This window comes from Furipterus horrens, unplaced genomic scaffold (assembly GCF_987537825.1).
Source record: "Furipterus horrens unplaced genomic scaffold, mFurHor1.1.pri manual_scaffold_4, whole genome shotgun sequence".
Lineage (NCBI taxonomy): Eukaryota > Metazoa > Chordata > Mammalia > Chiroptera > Furipteridae > Furipterus > Furipterus horrens.
The window spans coordinates 4,001,191-4,020,207 of NW_028327174.1; the positions used below are offsets into that span (position 1 = coordinate 4,001,191).

The 19,017-nt window shown below is 56.4% G+C and overlaps 1 protein-coding gene across 1 annotated transcript in view; it reads left to right on the plus strand.

Moving 5' to 3' along the window:
* The window catches only part of PACSIN2 (protein kinase C and casein kinase substrate in neurons 2), a 106,155-nt gene that overhangs the window by 68,808 nt on the left and 18,330 nt on the right, over positions 1-19,017 (plus strand). Inside the window, exon 2 of the mRNA XM_090272304.1 lies at positions 9,665-9,801. Coding sequence (XP_090128430.1) covers positions 9,742-9,801 — 60 coding nt within the window. The 5' untranslated portion in view covers positions 9,665-9,741. The remainder of the gene's footprint in view (positions 1-9,664; positions 9,802-19,017) is intronic.

Here is a 19,017-nt window from a genome sequence, read left to right on the forward strand (position 1 = left end):
TTGGGAGCCACTGGAGCTGGTTTCCAGGGCAACCCCAAGCTCTCTGTTCTTTTAATCCCGGGGAGCCCTTGAGTGTGTTGGGCTTCCACTGCCCACCCTGGTGGGTGCTGCGGGAGGACCCTCCCAGCTCACCATGGGCCTCCGTGTGCTTCCCTGGGTGGGGCAGCCTTTACAACTGAGCTCCTGAAACTAATCCAAAGTAATACTGAATGTAAACTGTCACTGGAAAACAAAAACAAAACGAGGAAAACACTCGTCAGGAGAAGAAACGAAAACCAGCACTGCGCAGCACCCAGGCTGTGTGTCGTCGTTGAAGTAAATGCACTGCAGGTTTCCCGGAGACGGAAGCCGCCTGGTTCGCTGGTCTCTCTCTCTTCCTTTGAGGAATGTTCGCTTTTCCAGATGAACTCACTGGAAACACAACAGGCTGTGCCAGGTGCTTGAGCTAATGGTGCAAAGCAGTGCGTTACCTCGGGCCTCACTCCCTGAGCACCCAGAATGTGGGAGGCGCCTCGAGGGCTGGAGAGAAGCGGGAGGCCGTCCTTCCCCCCTTTCTCACAGGGCACAGACGGACTGGGACAGCCTGCGCTGAGGCCCAGAGGCCCCAGCAGTGGTCAGGCCGGGCGCCAAGCAACCGGGGGGCCTCCTGTGTGGCTGGCTGGTGTGGGAGGCAGCTGGGAACCGAGCCCCCGCCCCCCGCGCCCCCCACTGTGGTTCCTGAACCCATTTGTGGGCTAGTTTAACCCATGCAGTAGTGTTTATAAAAGAATTCCAACCACTAGAGTTAAAACATCTTCACAAATGCTCGTTATTCTTCATCTGTGGATTTTCAGTCGGTATAAGTCAAAATTACCCAGACTCTTCAGCTCAACTCTTCTCCTCCTGAGTTCACCCAGTTTTTACCCAGTGACCACGACATGTCAGACACGGTGCGGCGGGTATAGCCGTGCGCGCAGCAGGTAACACCCTGCCCCGCCAGGTCTCAGGTTTTCGCAGGCAAGCCCGTGGCGTAGCTTGCGGGAGGGAAATCCGCACTCAGGAGGGAGAGGAGGAGCAGAACGGGGTCTGGGAGGGCCGAGAGGGGTGGGGGCCAGTTGGAGAGGGCCTGCCACCAGCCTGGTGAGGACAGGAAGCCTGCCTCCTGCCGAGGGCTCCCTGGAGGAGGACCTTTCCGGGGAGCAGGGGAGCAAGTGTAGCTGTGACCGTCAGTGCCCCCGCCCGCAGAGGTCTCACGGCTGGGGCTGAGGCAGCAGGGAGAGTGGCGGCCAGACTGCGGGCTGCGGAGGAGGCGGTGGGTGTGGGTGAGTGGGGTGGGCCGCGCTCTGCGGGAGCCCTCTGGGGTCTGCCTGGAGTTGGCAAAGGGTGTCTGTGTGGAGGGCAGAGCGAAGGGACGGGCGGGCTGGGACAGCTGTCGGGAGATGACTGCAGCCACGCAGGGAGAGGCGGCAGGGGATCAGCTGGTGGGGCTGTGGTCAGCAGTCCTGGACGTGCGCGTGGGCAGGTGTCCTCTCTGGGGCTGCGGTGCGGCCCCACGGTGCAGTTTCAGTACAGGCCGCTCATGGAACAAAGTGGGGTCTTTTATTAATTAGTTTCTGTATTCTAAAGCTATTACATGCCAATAGTCCAAATTTTCTAATAGTTAAAAAAGTTACAAGGTGAAACGCCTAAGTAACCCCCCACCATACAGACACCACTCCCCGAGCACGTCTGAGACCCCACTGGGACTTCTGAGTGCATCGGCCGGCTCTTGTGGGCGCCCAGTCATTTCCTGTGGTGCCCCGTGGGTCAGGCTGTCTGCTGTGCCGCAGCCCTCGGCCTCTACCTGGCGCGCCTGCGTGCGCCCCCCCACCCCGCCCCCCCGCCCCCCGCCCCCCTCTGGCTGCCTCGCTGCTCCCCACAGGCGGGCCGGCATTTTCGTTCTTGACGGACAGTCACGGGCTCTTCGGGGCTTTCATTCTGTTGCCATTGGGACACCTGCATTTGCCTCGGGGTGCGTTTATCTGTAGGGTAACGTCTTAGAAGAAGTAGCTGGGTTGAAGGCTGTTGGCGTTTTCCTTTGTTAAACCGATCACGTTGAGAGGCCTGTAACCACCCGGATGACACGGAGGTGCCTGCGCGGGCGTGGTTCCCAGCAGTCGTACAAGCACTCGAGGCCTGAGTCTGTCTGTCGCCCAGGAGCACAGGTGAAGAGACCTGAGCTGCCGTGCAGCTGATCAAGGAGGCCAGTCATCTGCACCTGGGCAGGCCCAGCACTCCTCCGGGACCTCTGCCAGACAGGCCCTCCCCTGTCCTTCACGTGCCCACTTGCCGTCCACGTGGGACCCAGAAGCCACTCCCTCCGTCCTCCTACCCCTGCACGCCAGTCTGCCTATTGGCACGTCAGCCCCAGGCAGGCAGGGACCATGTCTGTCTTGTTAGTGACATAGAAGAGTACGCAGCACATAGTAGGTACCCATTCGTTTGTAGAAGGAATGGGTAAATGTGTCCTCACTTAAGGAACGATCCTCCCCTCACTCTGGGCCAAACAGTGACTCAGAAGAAATTATAGTCATTTCTTAATTAAGAATTTCCCACCCTAGTATAGTCAATATTATAATAACCGCATGATACCAGATGTGTACTAGACTTACGGAGGGATCACTTCATAAGTTACATAAATGTCTAACTACTATGTTATACACCTGAAACTAATATAAAATTGAATGCCAACTGTAATTGAAAAAGTAACAAAGCCTTTCAACTTGCTAAAAATTTTTTTTAAAGTAATGGTGTATGTGGGGGGCATTTTCCACCCTGGATAATGATTGGAAGAAGCAAGCCTTGGGCAGCGCGTGCTCGCTCTGAGGCCTGCGGGCAGCTCTGAGCCGCCAGCGCCGGGTCTGAGGCTGCGGTGAGGACGCCTTCTGGGCAGCGAGGACCGGAGAGGCCTTTCCCTCTCCCAAGGCCGGCTCCCAGGGCCCTGAGCAACTCAGTCGCTTCATTCAGAAAGCCCTCGCTTTAAGTAAGAGCCTTTGGGCCTAATGAACTATTCTGTTTTTCTTTCTTTTTTGGAACAAGTTAAGGGCATTAAAGGGGAGCTAGAGGTACTTATGTAATTTGTACCTTTTGCTTATCTGATACCTGTTATCAGGCCCAGCGGGAGGGAAGGCGGCTGTTCTGCTCCCAGCCGGGGCCAAGGGCACCCTCAGCAACCTCCACTGACCCCTGAGACTCCGTGCGTCATTTAGGGGTGTGTGGGACTCACCAGTGCAGCAGAAGTCACTGGATACCTGCATCCTTGACAAGTGCCTCTAGAATGTGTACCCAGCAAGCCTCGCCAGGAGGCCTGCTGTGTGCCAGGATACACGTGGAGGACCTCGGGTCAAGTTTGTTTTGCAGGGCGGGGTGGGGAGGTGATGATTGTACCTCCTTACGCTTATGATCGGTCTGCTCTCAAGTGTCAAGCCTGCTGCCTGTGCCGCTCTGATGGGCAGACAGGGCTCCGGGCAGAAGCATGTTGTGCCTGACTCAAGGGCAGCTGTATGTAAGGCCTCCGAGGGGAACCAGCGTGCCCCAGAGTCTCACAGACATGTAGCCGCTGTTCAGAGGTCGTGGAACTCGTTCAGCGTTTTCTTTGACTGTTGGGATTCAGTGTCTTTGGGAAGAAACAGTCAGTCAACTCTGGGCGGCAGACAGTCTGAAACATATTAAAGAAGTGCCAGACGCACCGGGGCTGGTGTGGCTCAGGGGAGTGAGTGCCGGCCTGCGAATCAAAAGGTCGCTGCTGGTTCGATTCAAAGCCAGGGCATGTGCCTGGGTTGCAGGCTAGGTCCCCGGTTGGGGGCGTGTGAGAGGCAAGCAACCTCACACCAATGTTTCTCTCCCTCTCTTTCTCCCTCCCGCCCTTCTCTCTCTAAAAATAAATAAATAAAAGCTTTTTAAAGAAAAAAGGACCTGACTCTGTCCCTGTCTTCGGAAAAAGCAGTACTGACTCACTTGTTTGTCACTTTGCACTTTCCCAAAGTTCCTTCCGTTATCACCCCTGAGCCACTTTGTACCTCTTACCTCGGGAGGTCAAGGCATGCCAGCGATGACCTTGTCCTACAGAGGACGACAGGCCTCTAGGACAGGTGCCTGAGCCACAGAGGTGGGGCTTGTTTTCCCAAGAACTTCCCAAGAACTTCACCTTGCCGTGGAGAAGCGCCTTGTCAATTATTAAACACACGTTTATGGCTTTGGCATTGATAACCACCTCTTAGGGACACTCAGTACCATCTGACCTTGCAGACCAGCTTGTTCCAGAGCATGGCCACAGCCTCGGCGGCGGTTCGGGGTGGCTCAGGCCCCAGCAGAGTGAAGGAGGCTCTCCCGGCCTGGTCTCCTTTTGAAGGAACAGGCCTGGAGGTTCTCTTGTTGCCCCCAGAGGCCTCAGTTTCCCCAGCTTCAGCTCAGCGGGTGTTAAAGCCAGGTTCACATTTGTGCTTGGAAAAAAATTTTTTCTTTCTTTTTTTTTTAAATCCTCACCTGAGGACGTTTTTTTTCTTGCTTTTAGAGGGAGAGGAGCGGGAGAGGAAAGGAAGGGAGAGGGAGAAACATTGATGCAAGAAAGGAGCACCGATTGGTCGCCTCCCATATACGCCCAGCCTGGGGATTGGCATCCGGACTGGGGATGATATGCGTCTGGACCGGGGTTGCACAGGCCCAGGCCAGGGATCCCACCCACAGTCCAGCTGTGTGCCCTGACTGGGAATTGAACTTGTAACCTTTTGGTTGTGGGTGATGCTCTGACCAAGTGAGCCACACCAGCCAGGGCAAAAGAAATTCTGGGTAATATTCCCTGACAGGCCCAGGGTCCTTGGGGATGTTTGAACAGCATTAGTAATAAGACAGCCCTGAGAATCAGCACTTCTCCTAGGGGACAGCCGCCAGCCACGCAGGGCTCCCAGGCCTGGGGATGACTTGGGGCTGGACATGCAGCGTCCTGCTGGAGCTGGGCAGCGTGGAGCCAGACCGTCTGGGTTGAATCCCTGCCTAGCATTTATGAGCTGTGGTGCCCTTGATTTGAATCTTTGCACTCGGGTGCTGCCCTGTAAAATGGGGACAATGATACATTCTTTACAGGGCTTTTGAGGAACAAAAATAATAGATTGAAAGTTCACCTAGACCACCTGTTGGTGATAAGAATTGCTTGGTACATCTGGGCTGCTTTGATGTTGGTTTATTTCCGCCCTGGGTACCAGTAGGCAGCTCTTTTAGGTCCTCCGTTGGTGACCTTGGTTTCCCTGGGATTGAGCATGGCTCCTGGGCGTGGCTGGTTCCCACTGGGGGTGGCGGGGGGCTTGCTCAAGTGTCTGTTTGTTAGAACAGTGTGTGTGACCGGGCATGGGGGGCCGCTGCTCAGGAAGCTCATTTTCTCTTAGAGTGTAGACCGTGTCCTCGGACCTTGGAGGGGCTTGTCTGCAGCTCTAGGCCCCCTGGGCACGCGCGTCCTCCTCACCCGCCCCCACTTTAAGGCGGGGATGCGTGGTGTCTGGGGACAGGCCGTGAGGGAGGAACACGCATTGTGTTGTCTTTGGGTGACAGGACCATGGACTGTCCATCCTTCTTCCTGTCCTCTTCTCTGCCGAACTCTCTTTGAGTTCTCTATGGGAAATAGGTTATTTTTGGTTTTCTAGGTTACAAATACGTTAAAAAGAAGAATTCCCAGTTCGGTACATTAAGATCCCTTACCATTGGTTGGTGCCGTTTGTCCAGCCTCGTGTAAACACGAAGGGCGGGCGTTCGGAGACTCTGTTTTTCTTGTCCTGAAGCCTCTTCACTTTCACACCAACCGATCTCACTTTATGTACGGCATTAAAGGGACAGAGAATAGTTTTTTCTGTTTCCATTTGACAAATTTACATTGGGGCCTTTCCTTTCTTATAAAAATCCATCTAGCCCAGTTTAGTTGTTTTTCAGTTTTATTTTTAAAAATTTTGAGGTCTAGCCCATGGTCTGTCTGTATTCCCAGCACTATCTTCGTTGTGGGAGCTTAGATCTTTAACAGCGAGGCTCACCAAGAGCAGCTGATAGTGGCATTTTTTGTTGACATGGAATCACAGGACGTTTTATGGGCTCTTTCGTTCCTGACCACCTCTGAGCCCGGCTGTGGCTGGTATGACGCAGACGGTCCTGTGGGCCCAGGAGTAGTGGCTGATCATTGTGTCCCACTGAGTCAGGGTGCCAGTCAGGTCCTGGCCTTAAGTGACCGAGTCTAGCTGTACATTGTCTGAGCCCTAGAGGCTGACGACAGCCGATTCTGTTACTTTCGTAAAATCACCAACCATGGATTTCCAGGGACAGGTGAGGTTTCTCGGCCTCCCTTTGATTCACCTGGGCCCCCTCCCCCCTTCCAGACAGGGGGCCCCTCTCCCATGCACTTAAGCAGAGCCCAGTGCCCTCTAAATCTCTAGTTTTTTCCCTGCCCTGTTCATGGAAGGTGTCATTTTTGCTTTCTTGATATTCTCACAGTATATTATTCACTCTACCTGTAAAGTGTTTTCATTTTCTGCAATGTAGTATCATAGGAAAACTTGAACTTTAGAACCACAGCACCTGGTTTTGATTCTTGATTTCACTATTTATCACCATTTATATCCTTAAGCAAGTTACTTGATCTTCAGTTTCTCGTCTGAAAAAAGGAGAAATAAAAGCACCTACTTCATGGGATCGTTGTGAAAAATAAATAAGATTGTGGAATATAGCTCACTTGTGCCTCGAGAGAAATTGGCAGCTTGAAGTGTGTGTGTTAGAAAAGAAGAAAGGCTGGAAATCAGTGCACCAAGCTCTCGTTCCCAGGAGTTAGAAAAAGAATAAATTGAAGCCAAAGATGGTGGAAGAAGGGAAGAAGGGGAAGAAATGAAGGAAAAGGAAAACTCAGACCCACAGTGGCGTTCCTGTGTAAGCGTGGAGCGATGGGGGTCAGAACTGGGGGGTGGGCCTCCGGGAGCCGGCCCAGCGCTGCGGGAGCTCAGAGGCGCGCACGCGGGGTAGCTGAGCCGACTTCAGCCGCTGACCGCCGGGCTGTGGCTGTGCGGGTGCCAACGGCCTCAGCGTGGCCCTCGTGCGGCCGGGGTCGGGGCGGGGGGGGGGGGTGCCGCAGTCACTGAGCCCAGTGCTGCGGGGAGATCCAGGGCCCTGGACTGAGGGAAATTAGCAAGTTGCCGCTGGTGACTCGGGCGAGGGAAACTGGGTCTTCCTTTTCCCACGGGTCAGCTCAGAGTGCCGCTCACCTCCGATGCCCTCTGCGGCTCCGGGGTGTCCTGGTCTTACGGCCTGGCAGGGCGTCGCTCAGTGATGCAGGGCCTTTCCCCTAGAAATTGGCTGTGTCTGTTCGTACCGGGCCTCGGGGCTCCGGGCACCTAGCAGGCGCTTAATAACCCTTGTGCAGCAGAGCTGACCCCCCACTCGTGTCTAAGCTGTGGTGGAGCCCAGGCAGAAACGAGTTGCTCTGCCTGGGCTTGTCAGGCGCCGGGCTGCTTCTCCACCCAGAGCAGAGGCCGTTCTCTCTGCGCCTGCCCCCGGGGCTGGCCCAGCCGCCCAGCCGCCAGCTTGATCGGGCTGCTAGGAGACTCGCCTGAGCCCAGCACCCAGACGTTCCCCGAGGAGCCTGGAGCAGAGACCAGCTGTGCTGGGTGGAGGACTCTCTGCTGCTGCAGACGTGGGCGGGGTGCTCCCAGGAGGGCCCAGGCTCGGAGCACAGCGTTCCGCGGAAAAGGGTGCTGTGAAGTACGGGTGGCCCGGCCTCTGTGACGGCCCATGGTTAGGTGAGCACGCTGCCCCTGTGCCTACAGAGCAGGGCTTCAGCCGGCGTGCTCCCAGGGGTGTGTGGGTGGCACCATGCAGCTCCGCCTGGTTACACCGATCACTTGTGGCTTTGCAGTCCCATAATCCGTTCTTTACTCTGAGGTCATTGGCCATGCAGCACTGTGTTTGCCTTTGGAAGCTCCACCGGATTAAACCCTCTGAACTAGCAAGTAGATCCCAGGTTACAGGACACCTGATTTATTTAAATTGAAGATAGTTTTTAGAAAACATCTTTTTTTTAGAGAACTTTATTTATTGATTGTAGAGAGACAGGAAGGGAAGGAGAGAGAGAGAGAGAAATGTCAGTTTGTTGTTTTACTTACCGATGCATTCATTGTTGCTTCTTGTATGTGCCCTGACCGGGGATCGAACCCACAATCTTTGCATATTGGGACGATGCTTGAACCAACTGAGCTACCCAACCAGGACCAAAAACATCTTGATACGATGCTATCTTAGAGAACAGGGAGAGTTGGTGTCAATGCTGGTCTCCACCATTCAGGACCTGGGTGACTGTGGCCAAGTTACTTCCCTAAGCATCAGTTTTTTCAACTATAAAGTATAGACCAAAGTAACGACAGTAATAACAATTACTATCTTAAAATAATTACATTATTATTTGCTATGCCCATAGCACTTCCTATGGACCGTGTGTTGTTCCAAGCCCCTGTACACATCGCCTCATTTGACCCTTACAGCAATTCTGATCTCCTTATTGTCCCTCTTTTGCAGATAAAGCCAGTACGGCACAGAGAGGTTAGGTAACTTGCCCACTGTTACCCAGCCACTGAGTAATGGACTTGGGAGTGGAGCCCCAGCAGCCTGACTCTAGAGCCTGTTTTCCTTCCTGTGGTCCTAGACTGTCTGTCCCACAGGGACCCTGAGGATGAGAGGCGGTGACATCAGGAGAAGTACCTCAAACACAGTCTTGCATCTTGTAGCTGGGACTGTGTAGCTTGCTCTGCCCATCCCAGCCCGCACACTCCCCCGTCACTGAGCCGAGGCTGTGGACTCCCGACTGTGCTGTCAGGAAGGGTTTGGTCCCTGTGGCGGTGTGATCTGAACACAGGGTTGTGGGAAGGAGGGTGGAGTCCCCTCCGGCTGTGGCCAGCTCACCCCATCACAGCAACTGTGCTTCTGAATGGGCTTCAAGTTCTTCCCTCTAGCGGAAGAGTCCCTGCCCCTCTGCCCTTGCTGGGCTGAGAACATTTGATCTGCACTCAGACCGGCCCATTTAGCTTACTCATCTTCCCTCTTCCCAGCTGCCCCTCACACAACACAGATGGTGTCAAAATAAACTGTCTGAAGTCGGGACTTCGGTGCCCGAGATTCACCAGTCATGGGTGGTGGGGAAGACAGTGCCCGACACAATCAGAATGTGCTGGAATGTCTGTGGAGAGTGGAGAGTCGTGTCAAAGGTGCAGTTATTTCCTGTCACATTTGCCGCAGAGCCTCGCCCTGCCGGGCGGGTGGGCCTGGCTGGGAGCAGCCAGCCCAGCAGCAGGGGCCGTGCCCCCCTTTGCTCCCTGCACCTCGTTCTCCGAGGGGTGAGCATGGGTGTTGAGTAAGGGCATCAATCTGTCGATCTCAGAACGGTCTTTGAGCTCTTCAGCAGGGCGTTGAGAAGGTATACTTGTTCACGGAAATACATACACATGCATATAACAAGCGCGTCTATGTCAGTGCCCGGAGGTCAGAGTTTATGGGCCTCCTCCCAACAAAAGGACGCGTTTTAGACGGTTCTGTACGCAGGCAGGGGTGGAAATGGGGATTGTAAATGCAGACGCGCTGCCCGTTTACCTTCGGAATTCGGAACCACAGCCACGTGTTTCTCTTACAGGCCTGTCTGCGGCGTTTGAGCATCGGCAGCCGGTCTGATCTTCAGCATCCCCTGCGGCTCCCGTGCCCTCCGGAGAGATGTCGGTCACTTACGATGACTCCGTGGGAGTAGAAGTATCCAGCGACAGCTTCTGGGAGGTAACGCCCACGCTGGCTTCCCCATGATGCAGAGAGCAGGCTGCCACCTGCCTGCACTGCCTTTTCTTTTTTTTTTTTGGTAGCGGGGGGAGGGTGGGGTGAGATGAACATACCCCCAAACCAGCCAGGCGATCGGGGTCAGATCCGGATGGCGACAGGCGCGACTGAGCTACCGGGGAAGGTAGTGCACGCACCTCGCTAGAAAAGCCAGGTGCCTGAAGGCTTCCGGGGTGGTCCCGAGGCCGCGTCAGTGTGTGCGCGCTCCGGCCTTCCTTTCCACGTTTAGCCGTGGTGGCTTGGAGGCCACGCACTGACCACCGGCCTCAGACCGAAGGGCGCTTTTGCTTTTCGTTTTGCGTAGAGAACCGGATGGCAGTGATGTGACATCCCGCTGGACAGGGCATACGGACGGCCAGAGGGCCGAACGCACTGCCCGGCAACTTAGGGCGCGTCTTCCTGTCTGTCTGTCTGTCAGTGTCTGTGAGGCGCTCCCTTCCTGATGAGAGAGAGGATTTCGTGGTTTTGGTAGTCACCCTTCCTGACACCCCCTTCCTGAGCCCCACTTATGTTTCCTGCCTGCTGGCTAAAGGAAAGTCCATTCCGATCAAATCTTGTTCTCATTGCAAAACCCCTGTAACTTTCCCACAGCCGTGGGCGTAGTAGAAAGAGCACTGGCTTGGCAGTTGGAAAGATCTAGATTCTGATCCCAGCTGTGCCCTTGCTAGCTGCGTGACCTTGCCTCAGGCTTTCCATCTGTAAAGGGGGGTGATGCTGGCCTTTGGGGGAGGCTGCCAGGCTGAAGTGGGAACGTGGGCTCCGGCTCCCACGTGGGTGCTTTCCTGACACAGGAGATGAGGCTGAAGCCCTGGCCTTGCAGGGGACACGCATGAAGGAGCTTTATAAACGTGGACTAATTAGGTGTACAGGTTTGTTGGACATCAAATACCTTCTGATATTGCACAGTAACAGACAAGTGGGCGCAGGCGGCCAAGTTTAGAAAAGATGGATACGGAGCTCCAAATTCTATCAACACTTCTCTTTCCTACATATGGAGGAAAAGGTCGTCATTGACTTTAGCTAAATACTTTATTTTATTAAAATTATGTGTTTATTGAGCACCTGCTGTGTGCTAGGCCCTATGGGACTCCAACAAGGAATGTGACAGTCTGAGTCCCTTCCCCCAGGGAGCTGGCTTCTCTGGGACCAGAGTAAATTGAGAAGCACAGAGGGTACAATGCCCTCTGTCCCTGCCGCTCAGCTGGTAGCAGCCTTCCTGGTTTGGGCTCTGGGCCAGAGCTCAGATTTCAGTAGCCAGAGAGGCACATTGTCTGAGGTAACATTTCATAGACGGTGACGAGGTGACGGGCAGAGACAGAGCCATGGGCGTGTCCCAGCCGCTGGGCAGCCTGACATGGTCAGGTACACTCTCGCTGCGCTGGGGGAGGTAGGCGGTGGGACCGGAGGACGCTATGTCAGAAGTGGGGGCCACATATGAAGGCAACCGTAGGAGCATAATCAATAAAATATTTAAAGTTAAAAAAAAAGAAATGGTGGTCACAAGCTGCTGTTTGGAGGTGCCTCTGGAGCAATGCTGGGGTCAGTGCTGCCCCTCTGCCCACTGCACACACCTGGGCTCACCGGCAGGCAGGCCCGCGTGCCCCAGGAAGGCCGTGGCCTCGCCAGCTCTGCAGACGCGCTCGGGAGCCAGCGTGGCCGTACAGGGCTGGCCGTGCACTCCTGGGGGGCTGGCCGTGCGCTCCTGGGGGGCTGGCCGTGCGCTCCCGGGGGGCCGGCCGTGCACTCCTGGGGGGCCGACCGTGCACTCCCGGGGGCTGGCCGTGCACTCCTGGGGGGCCGGCCCTGCGCTCCTGGGGGGCCGGCCGTGCGCTCCCGGGGGGCTGGCCGTGCACTCCTGGGGGACTGGGCTGGCCGCGCGCTCCTGGGGGGCCGGCTGTGCGCTCCCGGGGGCCTGGCCGTGCGCTCCTGGGGGGCTGGTCTTCAGAGATGCAGGTCCTCGCTCTTCTCAGCACTGAATCAAACGTAGACAGAACCCTGTGGAGTCGTGGGAAACTCTTTTATTTTTTATTTTAATTATTTATTTTTATTTTAATTTATTTTTAGAGAGAAAGAATGAGAGACAGACAGATAGCAATTTATTGTTCCAGTTAACTTATGCATTTATTGGTTGATTCTTGTGTGTGCTCTGAACGGGGGGTCAAACCCACAACCCTGGTGTATTGGGACAATCTTCTAACCAACTGAGCACCCAGCCAGGGTCACTATCTGGGTTTTTTTGTTTGTTTGCTTGTTTGTTTAAAAATTTTATTGCTTTTCTATTACAGTTGTCCCATTTTTCCCCCATGGCCACCCACCCCCACCCAGCCCACCCCTTCTCCCACAGTCATTCACTATCTGTTTTTTAATGACAGTGACATTGCCATCTGCCTCGAGCTAGGCGGGGCATGGTGGGGATGGCGCACCCAGAGGGCCTTGCACGTGCTGGGCCGGCAGAGGTGGTGCGGCAGGTTCAGGCTTGTGCTTGGGAGCCGGGCGGCCTGGGTTTGACTTCCCGGCTTGTCACCTACATGTGTGCGCCTTTGCGCAAGTTACTAATTTGTCTCTACCTCCATTTCTCAGTCTGTAAAATGGGGGTGACGATGGTACCCACACCCCAGCACATGCGAGGGTTAGGGGAATGAGACCCTGTAAAGTGGTGTGGGGTGTCGGGACGGGTGCTGGCTGGGAGCGCTGACCCTCTGCTGTGGAGATGCAGGTCTCAGCACCCACACAACACACCGTTGCTCCTGCAGGCTAGTGAAGAAGTCTTCAGCTGCTTGGTAAAAAAAAAAGAAAATGTCTGTGAAAGCTGCCGGTACCATACGAGTTTGTTGTCAGCCTGCATTAAATCAAGTAGCTTTAACAAGCCAGTGATTTAAGCTCTTAGGCTCCCTGCTAAGTTCTTAGCTGCAATACTGTCAGTAGACGAGAATATCTGCTTTGGCCTGAAGAAGGCGAAGGCAAATGGGTTTATTTTCTAGGCAGGCTCTTCTCATCTTGTGGTGGGGCCCCGGAACTGCTCTTCGGGGTGTCCAAGCCAGGAGGCCGCCGCCCCTGCCCCTCGAGGGTGCTCACTGGGGGAGGAGCCACTGCTCAGGCCGCGCTGGCCCCGCGCTGCTCAGAGTCACTCAGGTGCTGCCACCAGCTGCGCGTCTGTGGGCTCCTTCCTGCAAGTGCCCTCTCCCCCGACAAGGTGATTTTGCAATCCTGTGACCCGCAGGGGTGCGCACATCTAAAGAAAGCCGTGTGGCCTCGAGGTGGAAGGTCTTTTGTGCTTAACCTTCCTCCTTCCCACCAGAAGGTGCTAACTGGCGGGGCCACTCCAGGACCGTGCCCTGTGTTCTGGCTGTGGTCCCGCACAGGGGGACACACTGCTCTCTAGCAGTCTTTGACGGTGACGTTTGGAGGTATGCTCCTCGAGGGAGGAGACAGAGCTGGCAGGTGGTTGTGAGGTGCTGTAGGATTGGCAGCGGTGCACAGGGAAGTGGTCCTTCCCCAGGGGCGGGGGCGGGAAGGGTGGCGCAGAACACGAGCAGGACTGGCACTTCATAAGCGTTTGAATGTCTGCTAGATGGGCTGTGGGCGGGGAGATGGCCCACAGGGACAGAACGCCAGACGGGAGCAGTTCGTGGGTATTTGGAGAGGGCACCTCCTGTATGTACGACGTCTGGAGGAAAAGAGGAGGGGCATCTGAGTCCCACAGCGCAGGTGCTTGCAGTGTAGCTGCAACCCTTCGGTGCACAGGGTGATGCTCCAGCCAGCCGAGCCACCCGGCAGGGCTTTGTTAAGTGCTTAGAGCGTGGCTGCCCCGTGCCAGGCCTATTCCAGGCCTCGGGGATATGGCAGAAATGCAACAGACAAAGTGCCTTTTAGCTGGTCCAGGTCAGATGCCGGACGATGCAGAAGAGGCCTCCCCTCCTAATGGGCTGCGTCCCGGAGCGGCAGAGACCCGTGACTTTCTGCTGCAGCCCGTGCGTGGGTGCGGACACTCCGATAAGTCCGAGCTGGGTGTCTGTAAGCCGTACACTCACAGTCCGGGTGCTTTTCTGCAGGAATGTTCCTCTGCACCGGAAAGCTTAGAAATAAGGAGCAGCGATGATTGCGAGCGTCTGCCACACGCTCGCTCTGCGCCAGAGCCCCGCCCTCGGAGGCGTGGTGCCGCTCGGCTCCCGGAGGCGCTGGAGCGGGATTCGGGCCCAGGCACGTGCTCTCCAGAACTGCTCTCCTGCCTCTGCCCGCAGCCTCCCGGGAGCTCTGCAGAGCAGAGGACCGTGGCCTGGCAATGCCTGCCCCACACCAGATGCTTCTGCCTTGGCATGAAGAAGCTGACTGCCGTCTGGGTGCAGGCCCTGGGCCACCGTTCGCTAGTGTGTGACAGAGAGGGCTCAGAGGAGCGAGAGAGCCTGCCCAGCGCCCTTGGCGGTGACGTGGCATTGCCAGTTCGTGGTCCCCGGGATGGCTGTGAGGGCTACAGGCCCAGTGACCCCGAGCCTGGCTGGTCTCAGCCACACGCACGCACACGGCACACGTGGAGGCAGGCCACAGGGGAGGAGTCCTGTCCAAGGGCCATTGTTCTGAATGCCAGGTACAGAGCCAGTCTGTGGTTTTCCTGGAGAGAAGTGATCTCTCAAGGCTCTTCGCTGTCAAGTTTATCCCCTGAAGAGAAATTTTAGTTTTTTACTTGGTGTCAGTGATGTCAGAGACACTTACGTAAGCCCCATAAAGCATTTTCCTTTTCTGCCCAGTAGCGAGTAGAACTCGGGGGTCTTGAGTGCTCAGGTGGGCTGTGGTGGTCTCACTGCTGAGCCATTGGCACACAGATGTTTGGGGCGGGCATGGTGGCGCTGGCGCTGAGGGGCCCAGGCCTGGAGGTGGGGCGAGGGAGCCCCAGCCGTGTGTGTGTGTGAGATGAAACAGGGACTCTGACGCAGGGCACTGAGGGAGGCAGGGGTGGGACACTGGAAGCAGCAAGCTGGGGAGAAAATGGGCCTGTGAGGTGGGGGGCGCTGCCTGGAGGAAGTGCTGTTCCCACTTTTCCAATCTGGTGATGTCCCCACTAGGTCATTCGGCCTTGTACCCCGGGGGTGGGGGTGGGATTTCAGACACCTCTCTAACTGTCCCTGCCTCCTTCCCCCGTTAGTTTCTGCCAACGGCTGCTGGCCTTCGGCCAGCCCTCACCTCCACACCAGGGCAACGGCCCAGCGCGCAGGGTGGCGGCCACTCTCACAGCACCTACTGAGTGTGAGGGAGGGCGAACAGCGTGGTGACCTGGTCACCAGGCAGCCGGGCCCTCCTTCTGTGCCCCGGGCCTTGGATGGGGGCGGAGTTGTGCCTGCGCTCGTGCCTGGGGGCTGTGAGCCACAGGGTGGGCCGCGGCTCGCCGGGGGTGGTGTGCATGGCTTGTGACCGAGTCACGGGGCGGCCGGGGTCAGCGTCTGAGTAACCGCCCTCAGGAGCCCAGTTCTGGAATAGCTTTGTTTGAGCACATCCTTCCTCTCCATTATTACGTGTTCTGCCCTTGGGGTTAGACCTGAGCGCTGGAATTTCTGGGGTGCGTTTTCATCCACTTTCTAGTTTCTCCTTTTGAACTTGTAGATTGAAGATTAATAATGCAATTTGATCTTTAAAACTGTTGAAGTTTGGGGTTTGTGTTTTAAAACTATCAAACAGCAAAGGGTGCCTCGCAGGGGAATGAACCTCATTTTCTTCCCCCTCCTACTGGGTGAGCGCAGATTCCAGGAACGGAGGGTGAGGCAGGCAGCTCAGTGTCGGGGCAAGAACAGAAAACCAGGAGCGAGACCCAGTGCGGTGACAGGAACTGGCGCCGGGCCAGAGCAGCCTGAGAACACAGAGCAGGCTCCCGGGGGCTGGGGACAGAGGCTGTCAGTGAGCAGGAGCACGGCCGGCCGGCACGGCACGCGCGGTCCACCCTCTCGGGGCCTGCCCGGCCAGAGCATTACCCCAGATTGAGGGTGGGGGGCACGGTGAGGTCAGGGCTAGTCCAGGCCATGGTCCAGGGAGCAGCGGGGGCGGGGGGCGGGGAGCTGGGAGGCAGGCGGGGACAGCAGGGAAGTGGAACCCTATGGGAAAGAGGATGGCAGCCAGACTTAGTGGTTTTCCAAAGATACGCCTTTCTCCTTGGCGTTCCAAGAACACATCAGATTTCACAACCCTGCAGTCGATAGCGACGCCCTTATTGGGGGAGGACAGTTCAGAGCCGGGGTTGGGAGACGGTGTGAGAAGGCGCCTCAGCGAGGGAGCCCTGTGCTGTCCCCACGGGGACGCCCTGCGGCATGTGTACAGGATACGGCCTCTGCTGTGCACGCTGCAGCAACGTGAGTGGGAAGGGGTGGCAGCACCAGGTCCAGTCCTCAACCCTCCGGGGGACGTAGGGACAGGCCGACTCCGGCCCTGGGTTTCACCGAACGCCTGTGAGAGTGAGCGAGGCAACCGCGCAGCTCCCGGCCGCTGTGCGCCTCAGTGCGCCTGCCCGGCCGGCGGAAGCATGTCAGTTACTGCCCACTTTTCGTCCGCGGGGTTTCTGATGACGTGCTGAGGGCTGCTGCTTCGGTGGCCGCGCCAGGCCAAGAGTGCAGCTGACAGGGGAGACCCCAGCCTGTCCACACCCAGCGCGTCCCTGCACGCTGGGCCCTCACAGCGTCAGCTCTAACTGCACCTCCAGCTGAAGGAGTAGAAGTGCGGGATCCTGACCTGTACAAGGCCCGCTATTCCAGGGCAGGGCCAGACCTTCGCGGCTCCCTCGTGAGCATCCATCGTGAGCGGAGGCGGAGGGGAGGCGGCCGGGTGAGGGCGGGGGCCCATGGACCCAAACCAGCCGGCAGGAGCTCCTGTAGCCGCCCTCACTGCCATCCGCAGGCCCGGAGCTGAGGAAGCCCAAGGAGCCGCCTCTCACCCTGTCTTCCAAGCTGGTTGAGAATGTTCCGGAGCCTCTCGCATGCTTCCTCCGCTTCGGATGGAACATGTGGCTCTGGCTCCGCGGGGTGGTCTGGTGAGGGCGCCACTGGGGCTCTCCTCTGTCCGGGCAGCTTGGCACAGCTGCTCACCCCTGAATGTGCCCCCAGGGAATGAGGGGCCATGTGTGCGTGAGCCTTAGGGTTGCAGGCTCAAAGGCATGAGCGTCCTGAGCGAAAAATGAAGGCATCTCGGGCGAGCATTAGCGTTCTCGGGTCTGGGGTTCCTGACCGGAGCCTCGCCCGCACATGGCGGGGCGGGGCCTGCGCACTGCCTTGCCGTCTTGACCTCTGTGGCCTCCCGTGAGTCTGTGGGGCGGGTTGGAAGCACACAGCTCACACAATACCACCCGTTAAATCTTAATCTGCACCTTCTCTGTTCTTAGCCTGAGGAAGGTTCTGGAAGGTGGGCTCTGCCTCCTTCTGGCTGCACGATCATGGGTGACTTTCCTTCTTCAAACCTCAGTTCCCTTTTCTGTAGAGTGGGAACACTAATGGGACCCACTGCGAGGATTGTGACAGGACTCAGTGATGTGACGCGTGTGGAGCCGAGCGTGGACATGCTCTATAATGCTGCTGCTGGTGAAGGCAGCGGGTGGCGCCTGCTACCAGAGGCCGCAGTCCAGCACGGCAGGCAGCTAACATGTGCGATCAACACCCACGTGGGACTGGCTGGGACTGCAGGGCATGGGGCCAGTGTTTGGAAGGGCGGGGGAGCAGCCAGCAGGAGCCAGAGGTGGGGAGCCGGGCTCTCCCCTGTGCAAGTGCAGGCGATGCGGGCGCTCCCCACTGGTGGTCCAGCAGGTGGCAGGGACGCCGCCGTGGAGGGGCAGGGCTGAGCCCTAGAGCGCTGGAGTTGGGGCAGGTAGGGTGGGACCACTTGGCCGACACCCTCTCCTCCCAGTTGTCTCCCTGCCTTTGACACCCAGCCCCACCCTCTCGCTAGGGTTGCAGCTTGTGTTAGCTCTCCTCCCCACTGTGTGGCCCAGTCTCAGGAGGCTGTCACACCTTCCGTGCTGGAGCTTCTCCATCCTGAAGCCACCAGTCCCCGAGCGCTGCCCGCAGGATGAAGGCTTGCCCCTGGAGATGCCCACTGTCTGACGGCCCTCCCACCCGACCCCCTGCCTGGACCCCCTGCACGGACCCCTGGCTAAGTCTCTGCTCATTCCCCCGCATTCTATGTTCCATGTTCCGTTCCTGGTGGACGTCGCAGTGCCCCCAGGTCTCCATGCTGTCCCCTCTTCATCTTGCCGACACGGCCCCCTCTGCCTGGAATCTTTTCCCTCACCTCTCCATTGATGTGGCCAGCTCCCTAGTTGTCCCTGAAAACTCAGCTTGGAAGTTGCCTTCAGTGTACCTCTGCCTCCCCTCCCCCTCCCTCTGCCAGGCGTCCCCGAAGGGACAGGACGCCATCGTGGTCCTGCACCCAGGCACATGCGTGTTGAGTGTCTGTCTTTAATATCTTGATATCTGAGGGCTGAGCCTGAATTTAGAGGAGGTTAGGGACATAGGTTGGCTTCAGCCTAGTTTAAAAATGGGCGTTGGGAGGAAAGCGTATTTCCACTTCCTACATTATCTGCCACTTGGCCATCTCAAAACAAGGCAGTGTTCTGAAAACCAAGAGAGAAGCTTTTTAATGACAAAACTAATGACAAAACTAAAGCAGAAATAGCTAACCATGTATGTCCTGACTTTAACATATGATCGATTTGTCATATATTTGTAAATTAACTTTCTTGTATTTTGAAAACTTGTTGTCATTATACTTCAATTTAAAAAGCATAAAAAAGAAAACACATTCTACCAAGGAAGACAGATGGCCAATAGGAACAAAAAAAGATGTTCAGTATCACTAGAAATTAAGAAAATGTGAGTTAAATTACAATGAACTATTGCTACATACTAAACAGAATGACTAAAATTAAAGAAATTTTTTTGACCTGACAATACCAAGTGCCCATGAGACAGCAGAGAGTTGGGGCGCCTGTGCGTTGCTGTGACAAACAGCCAGCTCCCTGAAACCTGTACAACTCCATGAACCAGTGCTACCCCAATAAATTCAGTTAAGAACAAAGAAACAGGAAAATGGCATAGCCACTCTGGATAGCAGGTAATTTCTTACAGGGTTAGATGTGCCCTTAGCGTACAGCAGTCCCACGCCTAGGTGTTGGCCCAAGAGAAACGAAGA